This window comes from Vicia villosa, linkage group LG1 (genome assembly GCF_029867415.1).
Source record: "Vicia villosa cultivar HV-30 ecotype Madison, WI linkage group LG1, Vvil1.0, whole genome shotgun sequence".
NCBI lineage: Eukaryota > Viridiplantae > Streptophyta > Magnoliopsida > Fabales > Fabaceae > Vicia > Vicia villosa.
The window spans coordinates 149,592,608-149,615,319 of record NC_081180.1 but is presented as its reverse complement, the minus strand read 5'-3'; the positions used below and the strand labels follow the sequence as shown (position 1 = coordinate 149,615,319).

Below are 22,712 nucleotides of genomic sequence, written 5' to 3'. Positions count from 1 at the left end.
GCGAAAGCTTGGACATGTCGATGGTCAAGCTCTTTAGTGGAACCCTTGACTTGCAGGAGCCACCGTGGATGGCGGTTGCAGCCGTCTTCTCCGACCTTGCCTACAAAAAAACTTTCGAACAACAACAAGAAAACATCTATTCCACGTAAAAAAACTCCCAGGAATTCAAATATGGGCTCGGAATTTTAAATAGATCCCTGGTTTATGCACTTCGCAAGCTCTGCCTAACTAACCGGTAACAATGGTGCAGTGCCGTCCTTGCGTCAAAACCTTCATGCGATTGCTCTCATATTCTCTAAACTATCATCATCACTCAAACCAAAGGTCACATGGCACTGAAACCGAATGCATTAAGAATTTTGAGAATAAGAATTCATACCTCCGGTGAGTTGTAATGAGCGGGTTCCAAGAACCAAGGAGGTTGGCTTCGGACCTGGGGAAACTCCTGGAGATATTAGGAAGAGATATGAGTCCTTCAAATAGGTCCAGGAATGCTGTAAACATTTGTTGAATCGTGCCCTGCATGCAAAACCCTAATGAAGAAATGGACCTAAGGCAAGACGTCCAGGCCTCTATAAATTAGGGTTTCGTGCGCATCAGTACGCACACTGAAAAATGAGATCTCGAATAAGGCCAGATAGCTCGCACCGGACTTCTGAGCCTCCACCACCTGTGAGGCGTCTGGTCTATCAACCGGATGTTCGTAGAAGGAACGGATACGTTATCTACTCTGCCGTCAAACCTCCGATGCAGGTGATGTTTTGGAATATCCAAACCATGGACCAGCTTAAGAGAAACATCCTTAGGTTTTTGGACGGGGAGTGCAGTCCAGGCGAACAAATCAGATCTATCAAGAGACTTCGAACAAGGGGAGGTGTTTTTCTCGAACGGCAATGTTGGTGGGAGACTATGGAAGACGACATCCAATGCACTCTAATGATGGAGGACAGAGAAGACATTGTTTTAACCGTTGTTATATCCTAGGCGCTACAGTTTCTATATCATTTCAGTAACTTCTGTACCGTTCAATTAAATGCTCCCACCATATATTAACATAAATATATATATGTGTATATATATATATATATATATATATATATATATATATATATATATATAAATATTTATATATATATATATATATATATATATATATATATATATATATAAATATTTATATATGCATAAATAAAGATATATATATATATATATATATATATATATATATATTTATGTATATATATATATAAATAATTATTGCAGAACTAGCTGCCAGATAGGGTTGCATGCATGCTCTGCTCAGGGGAATCGTTACAGGAATCTTATCAGGAATCCTTTCAGACGCGTGATGGGGTACAGGACATAGATCAGCGTGTCTATGTGTTGAGATAATGCAAGGACGTAAGAAGCACAATTTATAAGACATCCAATACATACTAAACATTACAACTCACACCAACAATTTTACCTAATCTGACTTGAGCTTACAACACCCACACACTTTCCCCTTCAAAATGACTTCATCTACCCAGTACCTTGTGCATGCCCATCTAAACGGTGAGACTTACTCTCATGAGATAGCCGGTTTTGTGATGAGAAACACCCAGGTTGTACCATTGTTGTTGAGCAAAAGAGCAACATTTTCATACTTCATTCAGCGACTATACTCTAAGATTGCAATGGGTCCTATTGCAAGCGTTTTTTACCAATGTCCCTCTTTCAATGAAGACAACACCGTCAAGTTTTACGAGATGGAGATTGCCACTGACGAAGACTTGCAAGATATGTTTACCACCCACGAATACTCTGGGTTGGATTCCATCGAGTTGTACATTACTCTTCAGGTTGAGACACAAGAAACTCATGTCGTCCAGTCACAAGTTATTGACCCACCAATCAACGAGCAAGACGAGGTTGACGTCCTAGACGAGGAAGAAGATGATCTGGAAACTGAATTTGACGACATGGTCAACGAGGAATCCGACGACGAGCAACAAACGTTGGTGCCTCCAGCTCATGCGTACGCACCTCCAGCACATATGAGTAACTTGAACCTGCAAGGTGACGAACCATCATCTGACATCTTCTTCACACCCTACATCCAAAATGACGAAGAATTAAAGGAAGGAGACAAGTTTCCTTCTAAGGAGGCTTGTCTGAGAAGAATAAAAAAATGGCACATGGCGAACAACGTTGATTTTGAAGTAGACCGTTCAAACCTGGAACGGTATGTAATCACTTGTAAAAATCCAGAGTGCGGGTTCAGACTGTTGGCTTCTTATAGGAAGAGAAGTAATGCATGGAAAATAGGGTCGATTACGCAGAAACACACGTGTGTCAACCCTAACAATTCCCAGGATCATACAAAACTCAGTGCCGATCTTATATGTCAGGAGATCTTGCCTCTCATAAGCTCTGATCCGTCTCTGAAGGTTAAAAATATAATATCACACATCGTTACAACCTTCAACTACACTCCATCTTACAGAAAGGCGTGGGTTGCAAAAACAAAGGCAATTGAGACAGTCTACGGCAACTGGGAGGAGTCATACAAAATTCTTCCCCGATACCTCAATGCGCTACATAGTTACGCACCTGGCACTGTTACTATTCTAGAGACACTGCCCGCGCATGCCCCGGATGGAAACCCTGTCCAAGGAAACGGAATATTCCATCGGCTTTTTTAGGCGTTCAAACCTTGCGTCCGAGGTTTTGCACACTGTAAACCCATACTTCAAATTGATGGGACATGGTTATACGGCAAATACAAAGGAACCATGCTCATGGCGGTTGCACAAGACGGGAACAGCAACATATTTCCAGTGGCATTTGCTATCGTCGAAGGTGAAACTGCGGCGGCTTGGAGTTTCTTTCTAAGGAACCTCCGAGAACATGTTGCTCCCCATCCTGACATATGTTTAATCTCTGATAGGCACGCTTCCATAGAGAGTGCTTACAATAATCCAGCGAACGGATGGCATGACCCCCCTTCAAAACACGTCTATTGTATTCGCCACATCGCCCAAAACTTCATGCGGGAGATCAAGGACAGACATCTAAGAAAGGCCCTAGTCAATGCTGGTTATGCATTGACCCAACCCACATTCCAGCATTATCGGAGTGAGATTGTAATGACAAATCCAGAGGCAGGTACTTGGGTAGATAATCTTTCCAGGGACAAATGGACAAGGGCTTACGACAATGGCGTGCGATGGGGCCATATGACAACCAATCTCGTGGAATCCATGAATGGCGTTTTCAAAGGCATTCGTAACCTTCCAATCACAGCACTGTGGAGGCCACATACTTTAGGATGGCTTCACTCTTCTCAACGAGAGGCAGGAGATGGGGTGATGTTAGGCAAGCTGGTCAACTATTAAGCGATAGTTGCATGAAATTTATGCAACAGCAATCGGCAAAAGCGAACACTCATCAAGTGACTTCTTTCGACCGATTCAATCGCACGTTCAGTGTGCACGAGACAATTGACCACAATGAGGGACTGCCAAGGCAACAATATAGGGTTCTTCTTGACGAAGATTGGTGCGACTGTGGAAGGTTTCAAGCTTTTCGTATGCCTTGTTCACACGTCATAGCTGCATGTGCGTATGCCCACCGCGACGCTATATCACTACTGTCTCCGATTTACAAGACTCAGACATTGCTCAGAGTTTACAGTGTTGCGTTTCCTGTGGTGGCCAGGGAGGATTACTGGCCTGAGTATGATGGAGAGGTAGTTTGGCACAACGATGCAATGCGGCGAAAGAAAAAAGGGCGTCCCAATAGTACACGGATTAGAACCGAAATGGACGTCCACGACAAAATGGAACGAAAATGCAGCATTTGCCGTCAGGTGGGGCATAATATAAAAAGATGCCCTAATCGTGGCTCGACATCGTCGCAAGTTTAGTATAATCTGTATTTTTTTTAACGCAATGTATCAGTTTCGCTTACCACCTCTTGTAACCGTTCATCGGTCTTTCATCAATAAATTGAGCTTTAGTAAAAAACCGATATCGATAACGCATACATTACATTAATTAGGGTTAATAAGATTTTTACGAACTCGATTTATTAGACGTTTTTACGAAAATAATAGACTGAAATCGAAAACGGTACGCGAAAATACCCGAAACGGGTTAATTTTGAAAAAAAAAATGGCCCACACATAGGAGCCAATTGGTTTGGCGCCTATGTGGTAATGCATGGCCATATGCGCCATTTCAAATGGCTAACACAACTTTGCCCTATTTTTTCTTCTTTTGCGCGAAATGGTTTGGCTTGTGTGACATGCATGCGCCATTTCATTTGGCGCATTCTCTTCCAGTATGTCCCAAACCTAGACAGTTTGGTAAATACCCTGAAAACATGGTTTTTTTCGTATTTTATTTATTAAACCTGGTTATTTTAATTTTTTTTTCACCTGTCAAGTCTAAATTGTACTATAATTCAAGATCAATTCATGCATCAAGTCATAATTTCTACTTACAATATCCAACTCAAGTCATATATCCTACCATCTCAACCTACTAACTACCATATCAATCTCTATACATGAACTCCAAATTTAATTTCAACTCTACACCCCACTACACTATTTTTTTTTAAACCAAAAGAGAATATATTAAAATAAAATAAGAGAAGGTTACAAAAGAAGAGGGGGACAAAGCCAAAAAACCTCTTAAAGAAGAATTCTAGTTCTAGGGAAGCCTTGCATATCTAACAAGAAATCATGCCTAACTTTGTTATGAACATGGTGGAACCAAGTAATAGTATTGCAATCTAAACCGATGCTAGCGAGAATATCCGCACAAAAATTGGCCTCTCGATAGATGTGGGTACGTGATTCTAAAATCAATATTCATCATGTGAGCCCAACACTTAAGCCAACGAGATCGGAGATTCCACGGAACCAAGGCATGATTATAGAAAGCATCAACAACAAGGGTGCGGTCAGTTTCCAACCAAAAAATTTCTAACTTCATATCAACAGCTTTTTCCATAGCCACCATAGCTGCAATTAACTCAGCATTAGCAGGCGGTTCGCATCCGAGAAAAATGGAGAAACTAGTAACATGATTGTCGTAACAATCTCTGAAAATTCCCCCGCCGGCAGCAACCCAAAGAGAACCTCTTGCCTCACTATCCACGTTGCATTTAATCCAAGAAGGCAATGGAGGAGACCAAAGAACATCAACACATCCATAGGCCTTGGAAGGATTCAGCTTGACATCGAATCTTTTGAGCAAAGCAAAGTTTGAAATGCTGTTATTGGATTTTCTTTTAGTCAAATTGCCGGCCAACTTAACTTGAGTCGCGATGGAAGCAACACAAGAGTGCCAAGAGGTTTTGGAATTCTCTTGTCTTATCTTGTTGCGAGCCCTCCAAATATGATAGAATATGCTAATTACACTGGTTTTAATGACAGTTCTAGCCTGGACAGACCAATCATTATCAATAAGTTTCAGGCAGTCTTCAAAATTTCTGACTTTAAAATGCATATCACAAGTATCAGCAAGCCAATTCCAGATTTTAGAGGAAAAGAGGCATTCAAAGAATAGATGATCCATGGTTTCAGACTTAGATAAACACAAAGAGCACATGGAAGGAAGGCTGAATCCTCTAATGACATAGTTTTCATCAGTAGGCAAGTTGTGATGCATAAATCTCCAAACTACCATGGAGTAGGAAGGAGGAGAATCTTGATTCTAAGGGAAGGAGGACCAAAGCTTAGAAGAACAGGGTTTGTGAATTGTTTGATAAGCAGTTTTGAAACTGAGATCTCCATGCTTAGAGTGTCTCCACACAAAGGCATCTTCTTTGTTGAATTCAGGAATAGTTATAGTAGATATAGAATGGAGAAGGTTAGGAAAAGCCAACTGCAAATTAGGTTTGATAGCCCAACCTTGAGGAGTCCATAAATCACACACCATAGTCTTCAAATTAGAGTGAAATCTTTCAGGAATTTTGAATTTAACTGCCAGAGGTTCACCAAGCCAGTTATCCATCCAAAAGTTAACATTACTACCATTGCCAATAATCCAGATGCTGTTTTCTTTAACCAGCTCATGAGTCTCCTTTATACCATTCCATATGGAAGATTTGATAGTATATTTGATTATCTTACCATTTCTGATCACCCTACTATTCAGGAGCTGGGACCAATGTTGATTCTTGTTCATAAATTTCCAGCAGAGATGCATATTTGTTGCTTTGTTGTAGTCTTTGAGAGAGATGATACCAAGACCACCTTCATCCAAACACTATTACTTTATAGTTTATTAAAAACTTGAAATATACTTTCTTTTTCGATATAACCAATATGTTTCATTGAATCCTTGACTGTAAATTTATTTTAACAACAACTTTTACTTTTTACTAGATAATAAACAAAACTAAAATTGAGTATAATAGTAAAGTTAAGGCAGTTAAAAAAATTGTTTTCTTCTATTGTGAAAAATATATGAAACAGAGAAAATAAAACTACAAATCTAAGATTAGTTTTTTTCTATCCAAAACTATTTATTCAAATATTGAAAAATAAAAATTTACTGACAATTTTTTTAAGTATGTTAACAAAAAACAGTACAATACCAATACCCGTGTGAATGCGCGGGTACTTTCATACACTTTGACTCTCTTTTAGTTTCTCTTTCTAATCTTACATTTTAGTTGTTAAACAATTATTAAATATCATGTAATTTTATTTTAAAAAACGCTTATAATTTACTTTGAATAAAGATATTTCTGTATTTCAAATATTTATTTTGTTCTCATTAATGTATTTTATATAAACAACAATTACTATTTGGGGAAACAATGCGCAGGGCCGGTCCCGACTTTTTAGAGGCCCAGGGCAAACAAAAAAATGGATGCTTAACAAAAAAATATGATGTCTTACTACCACCAAAATAAAAACAATCTCGAAGACAATATCAAAAATATAAAGTCTTAGTTGTTTTTAACCATAAAAAGAATTTCAATGCAGATAAAAAAAAGTTTATTTTAATGATTAGATAAATAATAAATCAAAATACAACTTATAATGAATTTGATTTCATCATAAAAATATGATAATAAATGAGCTAACTGTGTGAAGAACTTTTAAATATTTAATTATAATATATAAATAATTTTTAAAATTTATACTGAAATAAATTAAAATAAAATTACAAGAGTTACAATAACTAACTATCGAGGATAAAATTTGATTTAAAATTTCATTATAAATTTTAATTGATTATATGAAAATTATTTTATAATTAAAATTTAATAAATGATAATTATCACAAAAAGTTATATAGGAATTCATTGCAAACCAATGGAATAAGGGAGCACAAAAATATAATTAACTCAGTTAGTCATTTTAAGAAAGATTGAAGTGTTTTTTTGGCTTGACATTTAAGAAAGAATAAAGTGTTTTTTTGGTTTGACATTTAAGAAAGAATAAATTGTTTTTGTTAAAAAGAATTAACTGAAAATTTAAAGGTCAGTAAGTATCGAACCACTTACACTAATCTCCCAAAAATATGACCCAGTCGCTGGGCTACAATTAAGAAATTGATTTACTGTTCCGCTTACAAATATATAATTTATAATTTCTGTATTATAAATTTTTAAATACACCTCCCAATTGAGGCCCCTATTTTTTTGAGGCCCTGGGCTGTGGGCCTACTTGCCCGGGCCCAGGGCCGGCCCTGCCCGTGCGTATGCACAGAATTGTTACTTATATATATATATATATATATATATATATATATATATATATATATATATATATATATATATATATATATATATATATATATATATATGGGGCATATTATCTCTCCTCCATTATTAAAATAAGAGTGAAGACCCATTTTGGTCCCTCACAAATACTACACGAGTCAAATTAGTCCCTCACAAAAAAATTGACTCAACTTAATCCCTTACAAAATTTAACCGGATCATATTAGTCCTTTTGCTAATATTTTTCTCAAATCGGTTTTTTCCTACTTCTAAACCGGTTCTTTTCATACTTTTAAACCGTAACTGGACTGACACGTTGGATTTTTTTATTTTTTATTTTTTAAATACTAAATTAATTTTTATTTTTAATTTCATTTTTAAACAGTTACCAATGAATAATATCAAAAATGCCAAAATTATTTCTTATAAAGTAATTTTCATGATTTCTACTAATATTAACAAATTTTATACATAAATTTTTATCTATGAGGTCTCAAGTCTCTTCAAGTTAAATGATTCTCACCTTACAACTAGACAAATCAATTTCTATCATTAATAAAGTGACTATCATTTACAACTAGAAAAATCAATTTCTATTGTTAATAAAGTGACTATTATTTACAACAAGACAAATCAATTTTTATTGTTAGTAAAATGACTATTAGTTACAACTAAATAAATCAATTTCTATTGTTAATAAAGTGATTATCATTTACAACTAGACAAATCAATTTCTATGGTTAGTAAAGTGACTATCAATAACAACTAGACAAATCAATTTCTATTGTTAGTAAAGTGACTATCATTTACAAATAGACAAATCAATTTCTATTTTATTAAATTGACTGTCATTTAATCTGAAGAGACTTAGGTTCGAAATCATATTGATACAAATTTTGTATTTTTTATTTTAAATTTAGAATTGTTTAAGATTAACCACATGGGCCTGAGTTCAACTCCTTATAAGAAACAATTTTGGCTTTTTATATTATTAATTTATAATTGTTTAAAAATGAAATTAAAAATAAAAATTTTAAAAATGAAAATAAAATAAAATCCAACGTGGCAATCTAGTCACGGTTTAAAACTAGGAAAAAAACCGGTTTGAAAAAAATATTAACAGAAGGACTTATATGATCCGGTTAAATTTTATAAGGGATTAAATTGAGTCTATTTTATTGTGAAGGACCAATTTGACTCGTGTGATATTTGTGAGGGACCAAAATGGGTATTCACTCTTAAAATAAAAGATTTAGGAGAGATAAAAAAAGATTCACACATAATCTCCACCATTTAATTTAAAATCTAATGGTTCAGATTCATTCTCACATTCTCATATAAAGAAGGCATTCTTATATATATATATATATATATATATATATATATATATATATATATATATATATATATATATATATATATATATATATATATATATATATATATATATATATATATATATATATATATATATATATATATATAGGGAGCATATCAAGTGAGAGCATTTTAAAATGAGAGATGAGAGGAATAAATATCAACCATTAGATTCATCAAGAAAGAGAAATTAATAGCCACATTAATGCATTAACCTTCTCTCTTGATGAATCCAATGGTTGATATTTATTCCTCTCATCTCTCATTTTAAAATGCTCTCACTTGATATGCTATATATATATATATATATATATATATATATATATATATATATATATATATATATATATATATATATATATATATATATATATATATATATATATATATATATATATATATATATATATATATATATATAAAGGGATCATTTGACACCAGTGTCAAAGTATTAATTTTGACACCAAATCCTATCCTTTTATTCTTAACAATTCAAGTGTTAAGATAAATTCCCTTAAAAAACTCATGTATTAGTTTTAAGTGAATGTATCTTAACCATTGAATTGTTAAAAATAAAGGGGTAAGATTTGGTGTTAACATTAATACTTTGACACCGGTGTCAAATAATCTCATATATATATATATATATATATATATATATATATATATATATATATATATATATATATATATATATATATATATATATATATATATATATATATATATATATAAACACTATATTTAATGTATGGAATAAGACATTCTTCCGTTTTTGCAGTATCCAAATAAATTATAAAACAAATTTCTTTAAAATGACTAATTTGTCAACTGGTTTGAAAATGGATCAAGTGAGACGGATTGTCCAAATATGCCTTAGTCCATATATGATTGATAGCTCTACTGGAGACGAAATTACATAGATGAGATATCATTTTAACGAAACAAGATTAATGTCTTTAAAAAGGTAGTGATTCTGGCATGGTTTCTACGAATCGAAACATTAATAGTTATGAACACTTCGTTCTGGATAAACGCGAGAGCAAAAGAAACACATTTGGGTAGATAGCATCATGCATTAATCTATCTATTATGCAATCTCCAATGGATATATAAGTGAATAGTTTTCAAACGCAAAAACCACATCACACTCAAAACAAACATTAAGTCAACATTCTTCTAATTCGATTTCAATAACCAAAATGTCACCCATTAGATTGTCATAGAGAGAATTACGGACTCAAAGATGGCCACCAAAGCGCCCAAGAATGCTTGCATTATCTAAAGAGATAGTTGGCTACCATGGAGAATTTTGGAGGAAAGTTTGATCAAGCAACAAACAAAATGAAAAAGGTGAAAAAGAAATATAAGCTCATGATGATGACATAGATAGAGAAAACTCTAAGCAATCATGAACCTCCATTGATGGAGAAACAAAGAAGAAGAAGATGAACAATAGAAACTGATTGCATTGATTAGATTGAAAAGTTAGTTACAAGTCGTTCATATAGTAACTACAATACAGTTACACAAACTTAACTAACTAACTTGAGACAATCATTGGGTGTAATAAAGTCCATGCAATCATATTGTGTTCATGCAGCTGACATGTGCACCACCTCTTCTTCTATATGCTTTAATTACCCCCCCCCCCCCCCCCCCCCCCCCCACAAACTCGAGGTTGGTGGATGTCGACCAAAGCAAGCTTGGAAAGGCCCTCAAAAAAGGGACGAAGACCAAGGGCTTTTGCGAATACATCGGCAGCTTGATCTTGAGAAGGCACTGGAAGTAACCGCATCACACCTGCTTGAAGTTTCTCACGCACCAAATGACAATCAATGTCCAAATGCTTTGTTCTTTCATGAAACACAGGATTGGCAGAGATATGGAGAGCACTCTGGTTGTCACAATACAACACAGGAAGCCTCGAGGGATGTTGTTTGAGATCATGAAGGAGAAAACACATCCATTGGAGCTCGCGTGTAGCAGCGGTCAAAGCTCTATATTCAGCCTCTGCAGAAGAACAACTCACAGTTTCTTGCTTCTTTGATTTCCAGGACACCAAGGATTGACCAATGAAGAAGCAATAGCCAGAGATAGATCTCCTTGTGTCAATACATCCTCCCCAATCTGCATCACTGAACCCAAGAATTTGAAGATCAGAAGACTCGGAGAAGAAGATACCACGTGTCATACCCCAATTTTTGACCTAAGATACCACCTCATATCATAGCATATGCATCATTTGCATCTCTAACAAATTGCATAGCTTGTGTTTGCTAATTGTGACTCAGCAGGGTTTAAACAAGAAGTCACTCATCAGTACAAGCAACAATCAATTAGGTTTTTGTTCTCCCTTCATTTCAAATGAATCATCTTCATCAACAATCAGCATTTGGTCCTCAGAGATTCATTTCAACAAGCTCAAAGGCTCTGAACCAACCAGATCAGGGTTTTGACTGAAGATAGTATACTCCTGACTTTTGCTCAGGATTTGATCTAATGACTTGGGACATGACCTCAAGACACCAAGTGCATCATTTTGGCCTAATCTATTGGCTCAATACATCTCCAACACAGGGATTGATCAACAGTGAAATTTCAAATCATCAGATTAGGGTTTTGAACTATCAGGGACCAAAATCAGGGATCACATTTGGGAAACCCTAAAAATCCCCAGGAAGTCAATCAAAGGTTTCAATCATCTTCAAATAATTCCTATGACAACATCCAATGGAAATTACATCTCAATTCAAGATCCACAGTCATCAATTTCATCAGGTCGACAATTAGGGTTTTTGACCTAATTCATCTGAACAACTGACTTTTTAATCAGGACATGGTGCCACAACTCAAACCATGGCTCAATATCCTCTAATGCCTCAATATGATCCATTCATACCACTCATTTGGTAAGGATAGCCTGGTTCATTTGAAATCTCCAGAAACGCGATTCGTCTGAAAAAGTCAACTGTACAAAATCACCATTGACTTTTGGGGAATTTTGATCAACCTTGACTTTTGAAGTTTTGAATCATCAATATATGATATATGAAGTCATTTGATCAAGAAAAATCAAGAAAATCAATCAAGAATCAAAAAGTCAAAAGTTTGACTTTTATACTTAGAAAAAATTCTAAGTGTTTTTCAATGGTTTTTTCCAAACTTTGGAAGGGAATAACTCAAAATTTCACCTACAAACTGAAAAAAACTTCCAACATGAAAGTTGTAGATTTTGATCCAATAAACAACTTTGTCACATATAATTGTTTTCCAAAAGATCAACCATTTAAGAGATATGGAGCTTCAAAGTTGGTATCTTTTGAAAATTTCACTTAAAACCTCATTTTCTTCAAAGTTCATGGATCTTTTTCACCCATTTCCTTAAGGGTCTTGAAGAAACTTTCAACTAGGGTTTTGAAGTGTGTAACATGAGCTTTCCAAAATGTCCAAGAGCATGAAAAAATATGGAGTGTAGCCATGGTTTTGAATTTTGACATTAGTGAACCTTATGCTTGAATTTTCACCATTTTTTCACTAAGTTTCAATACTACATGACATATAATGCAAATAATGATGCATCAAGGCAATAATTGATAGATATTTCTGATTTGAAGATCAGAATGGAAGAGGATAAGAAGCTTGAGATTTAACCATGGTTTAGTCACTTTTAACCATTTGCATTTAATGTGAAAGATTCCATTTTATCTCTTAAGCCAAATCATCATTCTTGGATCAACTTGCAAGAGCTTTGAGTTCAGAATCCTTGGCCTATAAATAGAGGTTCAAATCATCTTCAAACTCACACCAAAACCTCATAAACATAGGTTTTCTCTTCCTTTCTTAGAATGCAAGTTTCATGGTTTTCAAAAGAGGTAAAATTCTCAACCTCTAAATCTTTGAAGTTCTAAGTAAAGTGGTGCTTCTAACACTTCCCAAATACCATATGGAAGTTGTTTGAACCTTTAAAACCTTCCAAAAACATCAAAAACTCAGAATCACTACCTCACTTCCCAAATATGCATAACACTAGCCTTATCATGCCAAAATCAAATCCAGGCCAATTCTGTCCAAGCTAATCATCCAAACACCATCCATATACCATATATGAACTATCCCAATCATCATCCATGATCTGAAACACCAAAATCACTAAGCTTGATCCTCACTTGAACCATACTGCAGATCGAGCATCACCAACTAGTCCAGAGGTTTTCAATTCGTGTCAAGCATCCAAACATGTTCCATAAGGTCCACTGAAGGTGTTCAGATCAAGAAACAACATCTGGAATCCCTCATTTGCAGAATTCGATCCTCAGTTGTGCCGTTTTTAAGGTAAGCTCTCTTGAACTTCAAACTCTATTCTCCATGCATCATAAATGAAATATGAACATACCATCTTGTTTCTGCACTATCACTGATCAATAGCCCTCAATCAATTTCACAATTCATCAATCATACACGATTTCATGTTCAAATTCAGAATTAGGGTTCTTCGTGTTCATCAGAAAATTAACCACCTTAGAGCATAAATAAATGAAATTAAAGGTCACCATCATGTTCCTTATGAAAAAACGAGTGAGATGGACCCTTTACTTGATCAATTTCATTCAGTTTCGAAGATTTTCAAATTCTTGTTGAGGGTTTGTTCTTGGCGCCAGATTTTGTTCAAAGGTTTTTTGAAATTGATTGAAAATATATTTAATTGGGCGCGTGTTACTTACAAGCCACAAGCGTGGCTCAGTTGGTTGTTGTTTTGGTTGGTAACCTTGAGTGCGTGGGTTCAAGTCCTTGTGGTGACAAAACCTAATTTTTTAACACTATTTTTCTTATTTTTCTTCACAACTTCATCAATTAATTTAACCAATCAAATTAACTCATTTTTTATTCATTTTTTACACACTTCTCATTTAATATATGTATTTTATGAATATAAAAAAAATCACAAAAATATATTTATTTAATACATTTTTGATTAAGTTTAAAATGACATGTTTTTAAGTGTTTTTAAATACTTTAAATATTGTTTTTCATTTGATTTTTCAAACTTAATCACTTGTAAATATTTTTGTGATCAAACCCTAATCACTTAGGTCTTAATTAAGCATTAAAACTTGTTTTAACTTAATTAAGTTGATTTCTTTTAAATTCAAAATCGTTTTAAAACAAGTGATCACGATTCTTTTCAAAACGATAACCATTTCTTTTTGATTTTTCTTTTCAAAAGAACTATTGATTAAATCTTTTTTTGATTGATCAATTGATTTTCAAAACGAAGTGGGGCCTCTCGAATATTAGAGAGTGTAAGTCCCATTTCTTTTCTTTTTGTACAGTTTTTTCCAAAACAATAAAACTTCTTCAAAATAAAACCTTTTCAAACAATTTTCAAATCATTTTCAAAACAACAAAACTTCAAAGAAACAAAACTTTTCAATATACCATGGGCCTCCATGTAGGTATAAGTCCCAAGCCCCTTTTGTACATACCCTTCCCTTTTGTACAGAAAATTTCTTTTAAAACAAAAACTTCCAAACAGTTTTTTTTCAAACGACGAAACCTTGCGTCTGTTAATAAAACAATCAACCATGTTTTGTAAATACCAGGGGCCTCCACATAGGTATAAGTCCCATTCCTGTACATGAAATTAGGTATTTCATCGTACACACACCTTTCTGTATATATCTCGTTCAATTTGTTTTAACTTTGAACAACAAATCAAAAATGAAGGTTTTCTTTAAATCTTCCCAAAAATATACCATGGGCCTCCATGTAGGTATAAGTCCCAAGCCCTTTTTGTAAATACCTGTTTACATAGCTTTTGAGTAAACTCAAGTGGGTCTCTCCCCGAGTATAAGTCCCGAGCCCCGTGTATACAAATGGATCATGCTTACAGGTATATTTCCTTCATAAACTCCATTATAAACACACACTTTGTCATATATATATGTGCTTGTTCATACCTGTTCATATTTGTTCATGTACTTGTTCATATTTGTTGGTACTTGTTCATACTTGTGATTGTGTTATATATGCTTGTTCAACTTAGTACAACACTAGGTTCCCCATAGCCTCCTATTGGGCTTCGTGCAAAGAATCTCCCTAGTTTAGGTTAGGACATAGAGTATGGTTTCCCGGTGAAATCGCTCTAAGAGCTCAAACCAACTATACCATGCCTCCCCATGGGCTTTGTACAAACGAGTGTCCCTCCCATAGCCTCCTCTTGGGCTTACAATGCAAGGACCCTGGATTGTCCCTCCCATAGCCTCCTCTTGGGCTTACAATGCAAGGACCCTCGGATAGCCTCCTCTTGGGCTTCGTACAAGGACCCACGGGCTTCTTATAAGCATCCCCAATATCCAAAACAAATACCCTAGGAGATTAGACATTTATCATCTCTATGATAGGAGTATCTCATCTATATCATCACAAACAATCAATCAATCAATCAATCAACTTAACTTTTCTTTGCCACAAGGCTGGCTAATCAATCAAACCTTTTTTGCCACCATACTGGCTGATTAATCAAAGTTTTTGTCACAAGGCTGACTTCATTGAAACTTTTGCCACAAGGCTGGCTGATTAATCAAAACTTTTTGTCACAAGGCTGACTTCATTGAAAGTTTCTGCCACAAGGCTGGCTAAAAAGCATCTTTATCATTCTAAGCACCATAAGTGGCATGGCCCAGGGCTTATAATGAAAAGATTTTCAAACAAAAATCAAACAGATGTATTTGATGATATAGATTAGATACATCGAACATTTAGATGACATTTGTCTCTTATCCTTTGCTTCCACTAGCATAAGTGGGAACTACGATTGCTCTGACTTTCTCAACATCCCTTTGAGAATACGTAGGCACAAGGTCCTATCCTTGGCGAGCAAAACTTCTCTCTCAAACCACTCAAACCTTAGCACCCGTAGACCCCGAGCTACAGATGCTCTGATTCCCACTAAGGGATATGTATGCAGAGGATCGCGATGATCTTTGCGAGCATAATCAAACAAACACCCTAGGTCCCACCTATCTCACAAGAACCTCCACCATAACATAGAATGAAACAAACACAAAAAAAAGCCTATAGAGTACTATAGATACGTTGGGTGCTAATACCTTCCCTTCGTATAACCAACCCTCTTACCCGGAATCTCTCCCCCACTTTTTAGGTTATTGCAGCTTTTTTCCTTTTCCTACTTTGGAAACAATAAAAAGTTTGGTCGAAACAAAAGAAAAATCATTTTTTGAGCACTCGAGCCCAAAGAAGGCATCAGGTGTCTCATCCCGAAAAAAGGATAACGATTTTTCCCCGCGACACCACGAGCAGGAGAACGTTTGAGATATCTCAGGACACAAAGAGCTGATTTATAATGCAACTCAGCAGGAGCACTCATGAATTGACTTAATTGTTGTGTAGCAAAAGCAATATCAGGATGTGTGGTTGTGAGATACAATAAGCGACCCACCAATCTTCTATAAGCCGTAACATTAGAAAATGGTAAACCATTATCTTGATGAAGACGAATAGAAGCATCAAGAGGTGTAGAAGCAGGCTTACATCCTGTCAAACCAACATCTTGAAGTAATTCAAGACAATACTTACGTTGACATAAGGTGATACCCTTAGGAGAACGAACTACCTCAAGCCCTAGGAAGAACTTGAGTTCACCAAAATCCTTAATACGAAAAGACTGATGTAATGCCCTCTTCAAGTCGGCAAACATTTTGAGAGAGGTTCCAGCCAGGATGATATCATCCACATAAACCAAAATGGATGTGAATGAAGTATAATCAGATTTGGTGAAGAGAGTGTGATCAACATGAGCATGAAAGAAGCCTTGTGCCTTAAGAAATGTGGTGAGTTTCTCAAACCATTGACGACTAGCTTGTTTTAAACCATAAAGAGATTTGACAAGCATACATGCAAGATTAGGTGTTCGAGCTGATACACCTTGAGGGATCTTCATGTAAACAGCTTCATGCAAGTTCCATGAAGAAACACATTATTTACGTCCAATTGGTGTAAGTACCAACCATGGATAGCTGCTAATGCAAGGAGAACACGAACAGTAGAAAGCTTAGCTACTGGTGAGAAAGTTTCAAAGTAATCCAACCCTTCAGTTTGAGTGAAACCTTAGGCTACAAGACGAGCTTTGAACCTTTCAATAAAGCCATCATCATGTCTCTTTATTTTGTACACCCATTTACTTCCTATAAGAGAAGCATTAGGAGGTAAGGTAACAAAATGCCATGTGTGATTTTTATTGAGAGCATCAACTTCATTCTGCATGGTTGTAACCCATCGAGCATCTTTAGAAGCAGCCTGAAAACTAGCTGGCTCAACTTCTGAAGATAGGGCCATGGTGTAGGCTTGATGAGAAGGTGACAAGGAAGTATAAGAAATGTAGTTATCTAATGGATAAAGGCAAGATGATGCAGTGGAGTTACAAACATAATCCTTTAGATGTGAAGGAGGCTGAGTTAATCTGGTGGATTTTCTAATAGGATCAAGTGAAGGAATTTGAGAATTGAGGTTTTGTTCATTCAAAGAAGATATAGGAGAAGGATTGTCGGTAATGTCACCAGAAAATGTGAGTGTTTGGTCACTTTGAATTTGGTCAGTATGAGGAGAAGAAAGAGGAGAACTGATAGGGACAAATATAGATGGAGAAGAAGAAATTTGAGAATCTTCAGAAGAGGGAATATTAGAATGAAGCTCTTCTGAATGAATGAAAGTAGATGGAGCAGAAGGGACATTTGAAGAAGGTAGAGAGCTTGATTCAGAAGTAAACAAAGGATCAAGATAAATGTTTGTAGGAATGTTTGAAGTATGAAGATATGGGAATTCCAGATCAAAGAATTTAACATTTCTAGATATAAGTATCTCTTGATTAACTGTATCTAAGATAATGAAGCCTTTCATCCCTGCCTTGTAACCTAAGAAATCACACTTTCGTGCTCGAGAATCAAATTTATGTCTGTTGTTTGGTAATGTAGATGCATAACTCAAGCATCCAAACACTTTAAGTAAACACAAATATAGAACAGAACCATACATAACCTCATAAGAGGACTTGTTTTTCAAGAGTTTGGTAGGGATGTGATTCATGAGATACACTGCATGTAGCACTACATAAGACCAATATTTCTTTGGTAAGCCTGACTGGAACATAAGGGCACGACTGACATTCAAAATATGTTGGTGTCTTCTCTCCACACGACCATTCTGCTGAGGAGTGTAGACACAACTTCTTTGATGTAAAATGCCTTTTGAAGCATAAAACAAGGGCATAAGTAGCTCAGTCCCATTATCACTCCTAATCATTTTGACTTTCTTTGTAAATTGTGTCTCAACCATTTCAACAAAATCTTTGATTTTCTGTCCTACTTCAGCTTTGGATTTCAACATAACTACCCAAACATGCCTGCTATGATCATCCAAAATGGTTAAGAAATACCTAAATCCATGTACATAAATAGTATTGAATGGCCCCCAAATATCTATATGAATGAGATCAAACACTTCATGTGCATTCTTATTACTTGTGGAAAAAGGCAAACACTTTTGTGTAGCTTGTTGGCAAACATCACAAGCCTTATTTACACTACTAGGTATATAGCTATACATCTTGCTCATACAACTCATTATATCATAGGATAGATGACCTAATCTAAGATGCCACAATATAGATGGGGCTGCAACATTATCAGTTTGCTTATTCATAAAAACACTTGAAACAAAACCTATATTACTATTATCTTGCACTGCAGCATCCTCCAAGTAATATAGGCCATCAAGTTCTTTAGCCAAACCAATCCTCTTCAACCCCTTCTTTGCCTGTATAATACACTTGTTAGTTTCAAAAACTAGATTGCAATCTTGCTCTCTACACAACTTTGAAACTGATATCAAGTTAACCTCAAACTCTGGCAGGTATAAAACATCTTTAATAATGAGTTCATTAGACAGTTTCACATTCCCACAAATAGAAGCTGTTATGGAATTTCCATTAGGAAGATTAACCATAATGGAATCAATATTATGTTGCTCAATGAACCAATTTAAAGAGTGACAAATGTGATGTGTAGCTCATGTGTCTAAAATCCAATTTACACTACTTCTAGCATTAAAATTGGCAATGTGTGATTTACCTCCTTTAGCAATGTTGATGGAGCCTGCATTCTTCTCAAGCAGCATCATCAAATTATGGTATTGCTCCCTAGTAAGAGACATGTTTCCACCTCCACTGTCACTGGTTGATGCTGTAACAGATTTTTCAGATTCATCCACCTCCACTTGATTTGCATATGAATTCTCATTTCCAAAATTAGGAGGATATCCATGCTTTCTGTAACAATTATCAATAATGTGTCCAGTTTTACCACAATGGGTACAAACCTTCAAGTTTCCTCTTCCTCTACCTGCATAGGAATTACCATTTCCTATTCCTCTACCATACGGTTTTTTTGATCTATCAACAGCATTAACCATACATGCTCCCTCATCAGCAGTGTTGTTACTTGTGAACAAAGTTCCACTTATCTTCCTCTCTTGCGGCATCACCATAGAAATCACTCTATTGATTTGTGGTAGGGGATCCATAAGCAACACTTGTGACACAACTCCATGAAATTCTTCATTCAAACCTATCAAGAATTGGATTATCCTATCTTCAGCTCTAAAGCTTCTGCTATTTCTTATGGCTAAGCAAGCACATGCTATGTGACATGTACAACTTGGCATAAGCCTGTACTGATCCAATTCTTCCCACAAGCTCCTCAATTCCGTGAAATAATCTGAAACCTTCTTATTTCCTTGTTTCAGATTTGAAATTTCTTGGTGCAACTGTGCAACACAAATTCTATCTCGTCGCATAAATCGATCCTTGAGATCATTCCACATATCCACTGCATTATCAATGAACACAACACTTTGTGCAATTGATGGAATTATCGATTTAATAATCCATGTATGAACAATATTATTGCATCTTTGCCAAGCTATGTAATTCAAATCACCTTCCTCAGGAATCTCAATAGATCCATCAATAAATTGAAATTTGTTCTTCATTGCTAGGGCACGCCTCATCTTCATCGACCAAGCATGATAATTGTCACCGGATAACGCCGGTGTAACGCATATGTAATACGGTGAACTGACTTTTTATCGATCGAAATGTCGCGGTTGAGCATGAGTCGCCATCGACTTTTATTTTATCCAAATATCGGAAAGGCTAAAAGAACAGAAAAATACCCTTTAAAAAGATTTTGAGTTCAGGGGGTAAATTATGCAAAGGGAAGGTGTAAGGCACCCTTTGCATCCATGGTTTTCCATGGGCTCTTAATTGCTTTGCTTGCTCGTTTTCAGAAAATGTAGATGAAAAAGGAAAAATGGACTTTAGCTCGTAAATGAGCGTAGCCAGTTTTTGAAGAATTTTGAGAAAGAATATAGAAAATAGAGCATGGCAAGGCAATTAGGGGCAATTACCTTAAACTCAAATGATAGGTCTCTTTTTTGCCTTTCAGAATGAGAGGGTCAATCCTTGCCATAAGAGGGCAGGAAGCCTTTCGTTTGGAGGTAGAAGGGTCGTCGAGTTATCGTTCACCCAAAGACTGACCCATGCCATAGAGAGGCAGGTAGTCTAGGAGGAAAGATCAGAATAGCCTTTGTTTGTAGGCAACCAGAAGATACCTCAGCCTTATTCGTGGGCAACTTCCGAGGGTCGAGGTCATGTTAGTGTATCGAAGGCAGCATCATTTTAGGGTCTCATGACCTTTTATCGAGGCAACATGGCTGAGGTATCTCGTATTCGAGGGACTGGCTATTCTGCACAAAATACAAGGCAACAAGACAACAGGCAACAGGCAACAGGCAACAGAGAGGGTTACCCAAAAGCGTGCGAGTGTGCACCAATAACGTGATTATATTCAATTATATTATCTTGTAAATTAGCGATTCTAAATTCAATTCATGGTTGCCACTCCCTATTTTACTAACCACGCAGATAATATAAGGCAAGAACAACAATAATATGGGGAAGGGGACAATGAAACCAGCGGATCCCTTAGTAGGGTTTGACATAAGTAATAATTAAACAGAAAGAATAAAAGATTAGAGTTTAGGGTTACCAAACTCGTAGCTTTGGCAATCAACGAACCCTGAAAAGGCAAACAAACCAAAAATAGGGTGAGTGTATGGCTAATTCAGAGGCGAACGTCTCTAACCCTAAAATAAGAAGGTCGAGACAATAATTTGAAGTAAGTAATTAAATAAAGGGCACTTAACTTTTTGCATTTGACCTGATATGGTTGGTAGTCGGAGGATGCCTTTAGGTTAGCCCTGAAAAGAGGCAAGGCAAAAGAAGAATGAAGGCGAAACAAACCCTAATTTTAAAAATAAACCAAATAGTATTTAAATTAAATTAAATAGAGTACTTAACTTCGTATTTTGGATCAGGCGCGTAGTCGGAGTGTATTTGAAGAGTAACCCTGAAAAAAGCACAAAGAAACAGAAAGTTTTTAGCGTAGGTGTGATCCTCGTAAACCCTGATTAGGGCACAAGTTAACCCTAGTTAATAGAATAAATAAGATCAATTTAATTAATTATTGATATTCTACCTAATTAATTAAATCTGTGAAAATAGGGTTTCGATTAAACATACTAACCCTAACGTATATTTTATCAATTTTCAAAAATCTTGATAATTAAATAATTAAACCATTAAACATTTAATTATTTGAATAAACTAAATTTATTTTTCACAATTGAAATAAAAATATTACTTAAAAATAATATTATTAATGATTTTATAAAAAGGAAAATTTAAAAGGAATTTTATTTGAAAAGAAATTTAAAAGATAGTTTGTTAAATAAAATAAATAAACAATGAATTAAAAAGAAAAAGGGAAACTCAGCTTATGATCCAGTGTGGCCGAGCCTGTAAGGGTGCGTGGTACACCTTCAATCCATGTGCATTGGATCTAAGAAGCTGATGATCTGATGGTAGTGGGACTTGGCGTACCATAGGCATGCGATGGGGAGAAATACTGGATCTGCTGGCATATGTTATCAAAGAAAGCAAGAAAAATATTTGTCCGTCCCAGGGATCGAACCAACGTCTTGACAATCAACCCTTGGACGTTCCTTCCCTCCGCTGAGCCATTTGGATTACGCTGTTTACAACGCACGCAAACATAATATATTAAAATTCACGTGAATAAAAAAATTAAAATCAATTCCGCGCCCAGCTTCTTCTCTTTCGTTTTGATAATTTTTCCAGGGAGGGACTTTTGGCTACGGACGTAACTGTGGGCATAACCCATAGCTACGGCTTCCATGCGTAGCTATATACCTGCAAATTCCAGAAATTAACGAATACGCAATATAAATTATCAGTGAGAGTATATAACGGTGCGAAATTGCTTCCTGAACACAGTGGTACCCCTTGTTTTGTCTAATTACGCAAATATCAAGAATCCCCAATTTGGAGCTTCAAAACCCTAGCCATGGCATCACCCGAATCCTGCACTTAAACACCAATTAAACGGCACAGGAAGTTTGCAACGCTAATTCTAAACATTATCATGCTTGCATATATGTTTTATGAT

General features: G+C 35.6%; 1 protein-coding gene across 1 annotated transcript; it reads right to left on the bottom strand.

The window, feature by feature from the left end:
* Window positions 1–19,194: 19,194 nt before the first annotated feature.
* On the bottom strand, window positions 19,195–20,175 carry LOC131657147 (uncharacterized). Its single transcript, XM_058926630.1, has one exon. The coding sequence runs from the start codon at window positions 20,173–20,175 to the stop codon at window positions 19,195–19,197; it is 981 nt and encodes a 326-aa protein (XP_058782613.1).
* Between the last annotated feature and the right edge of the window lie 2,537 nt (window positions 20,176–22,712).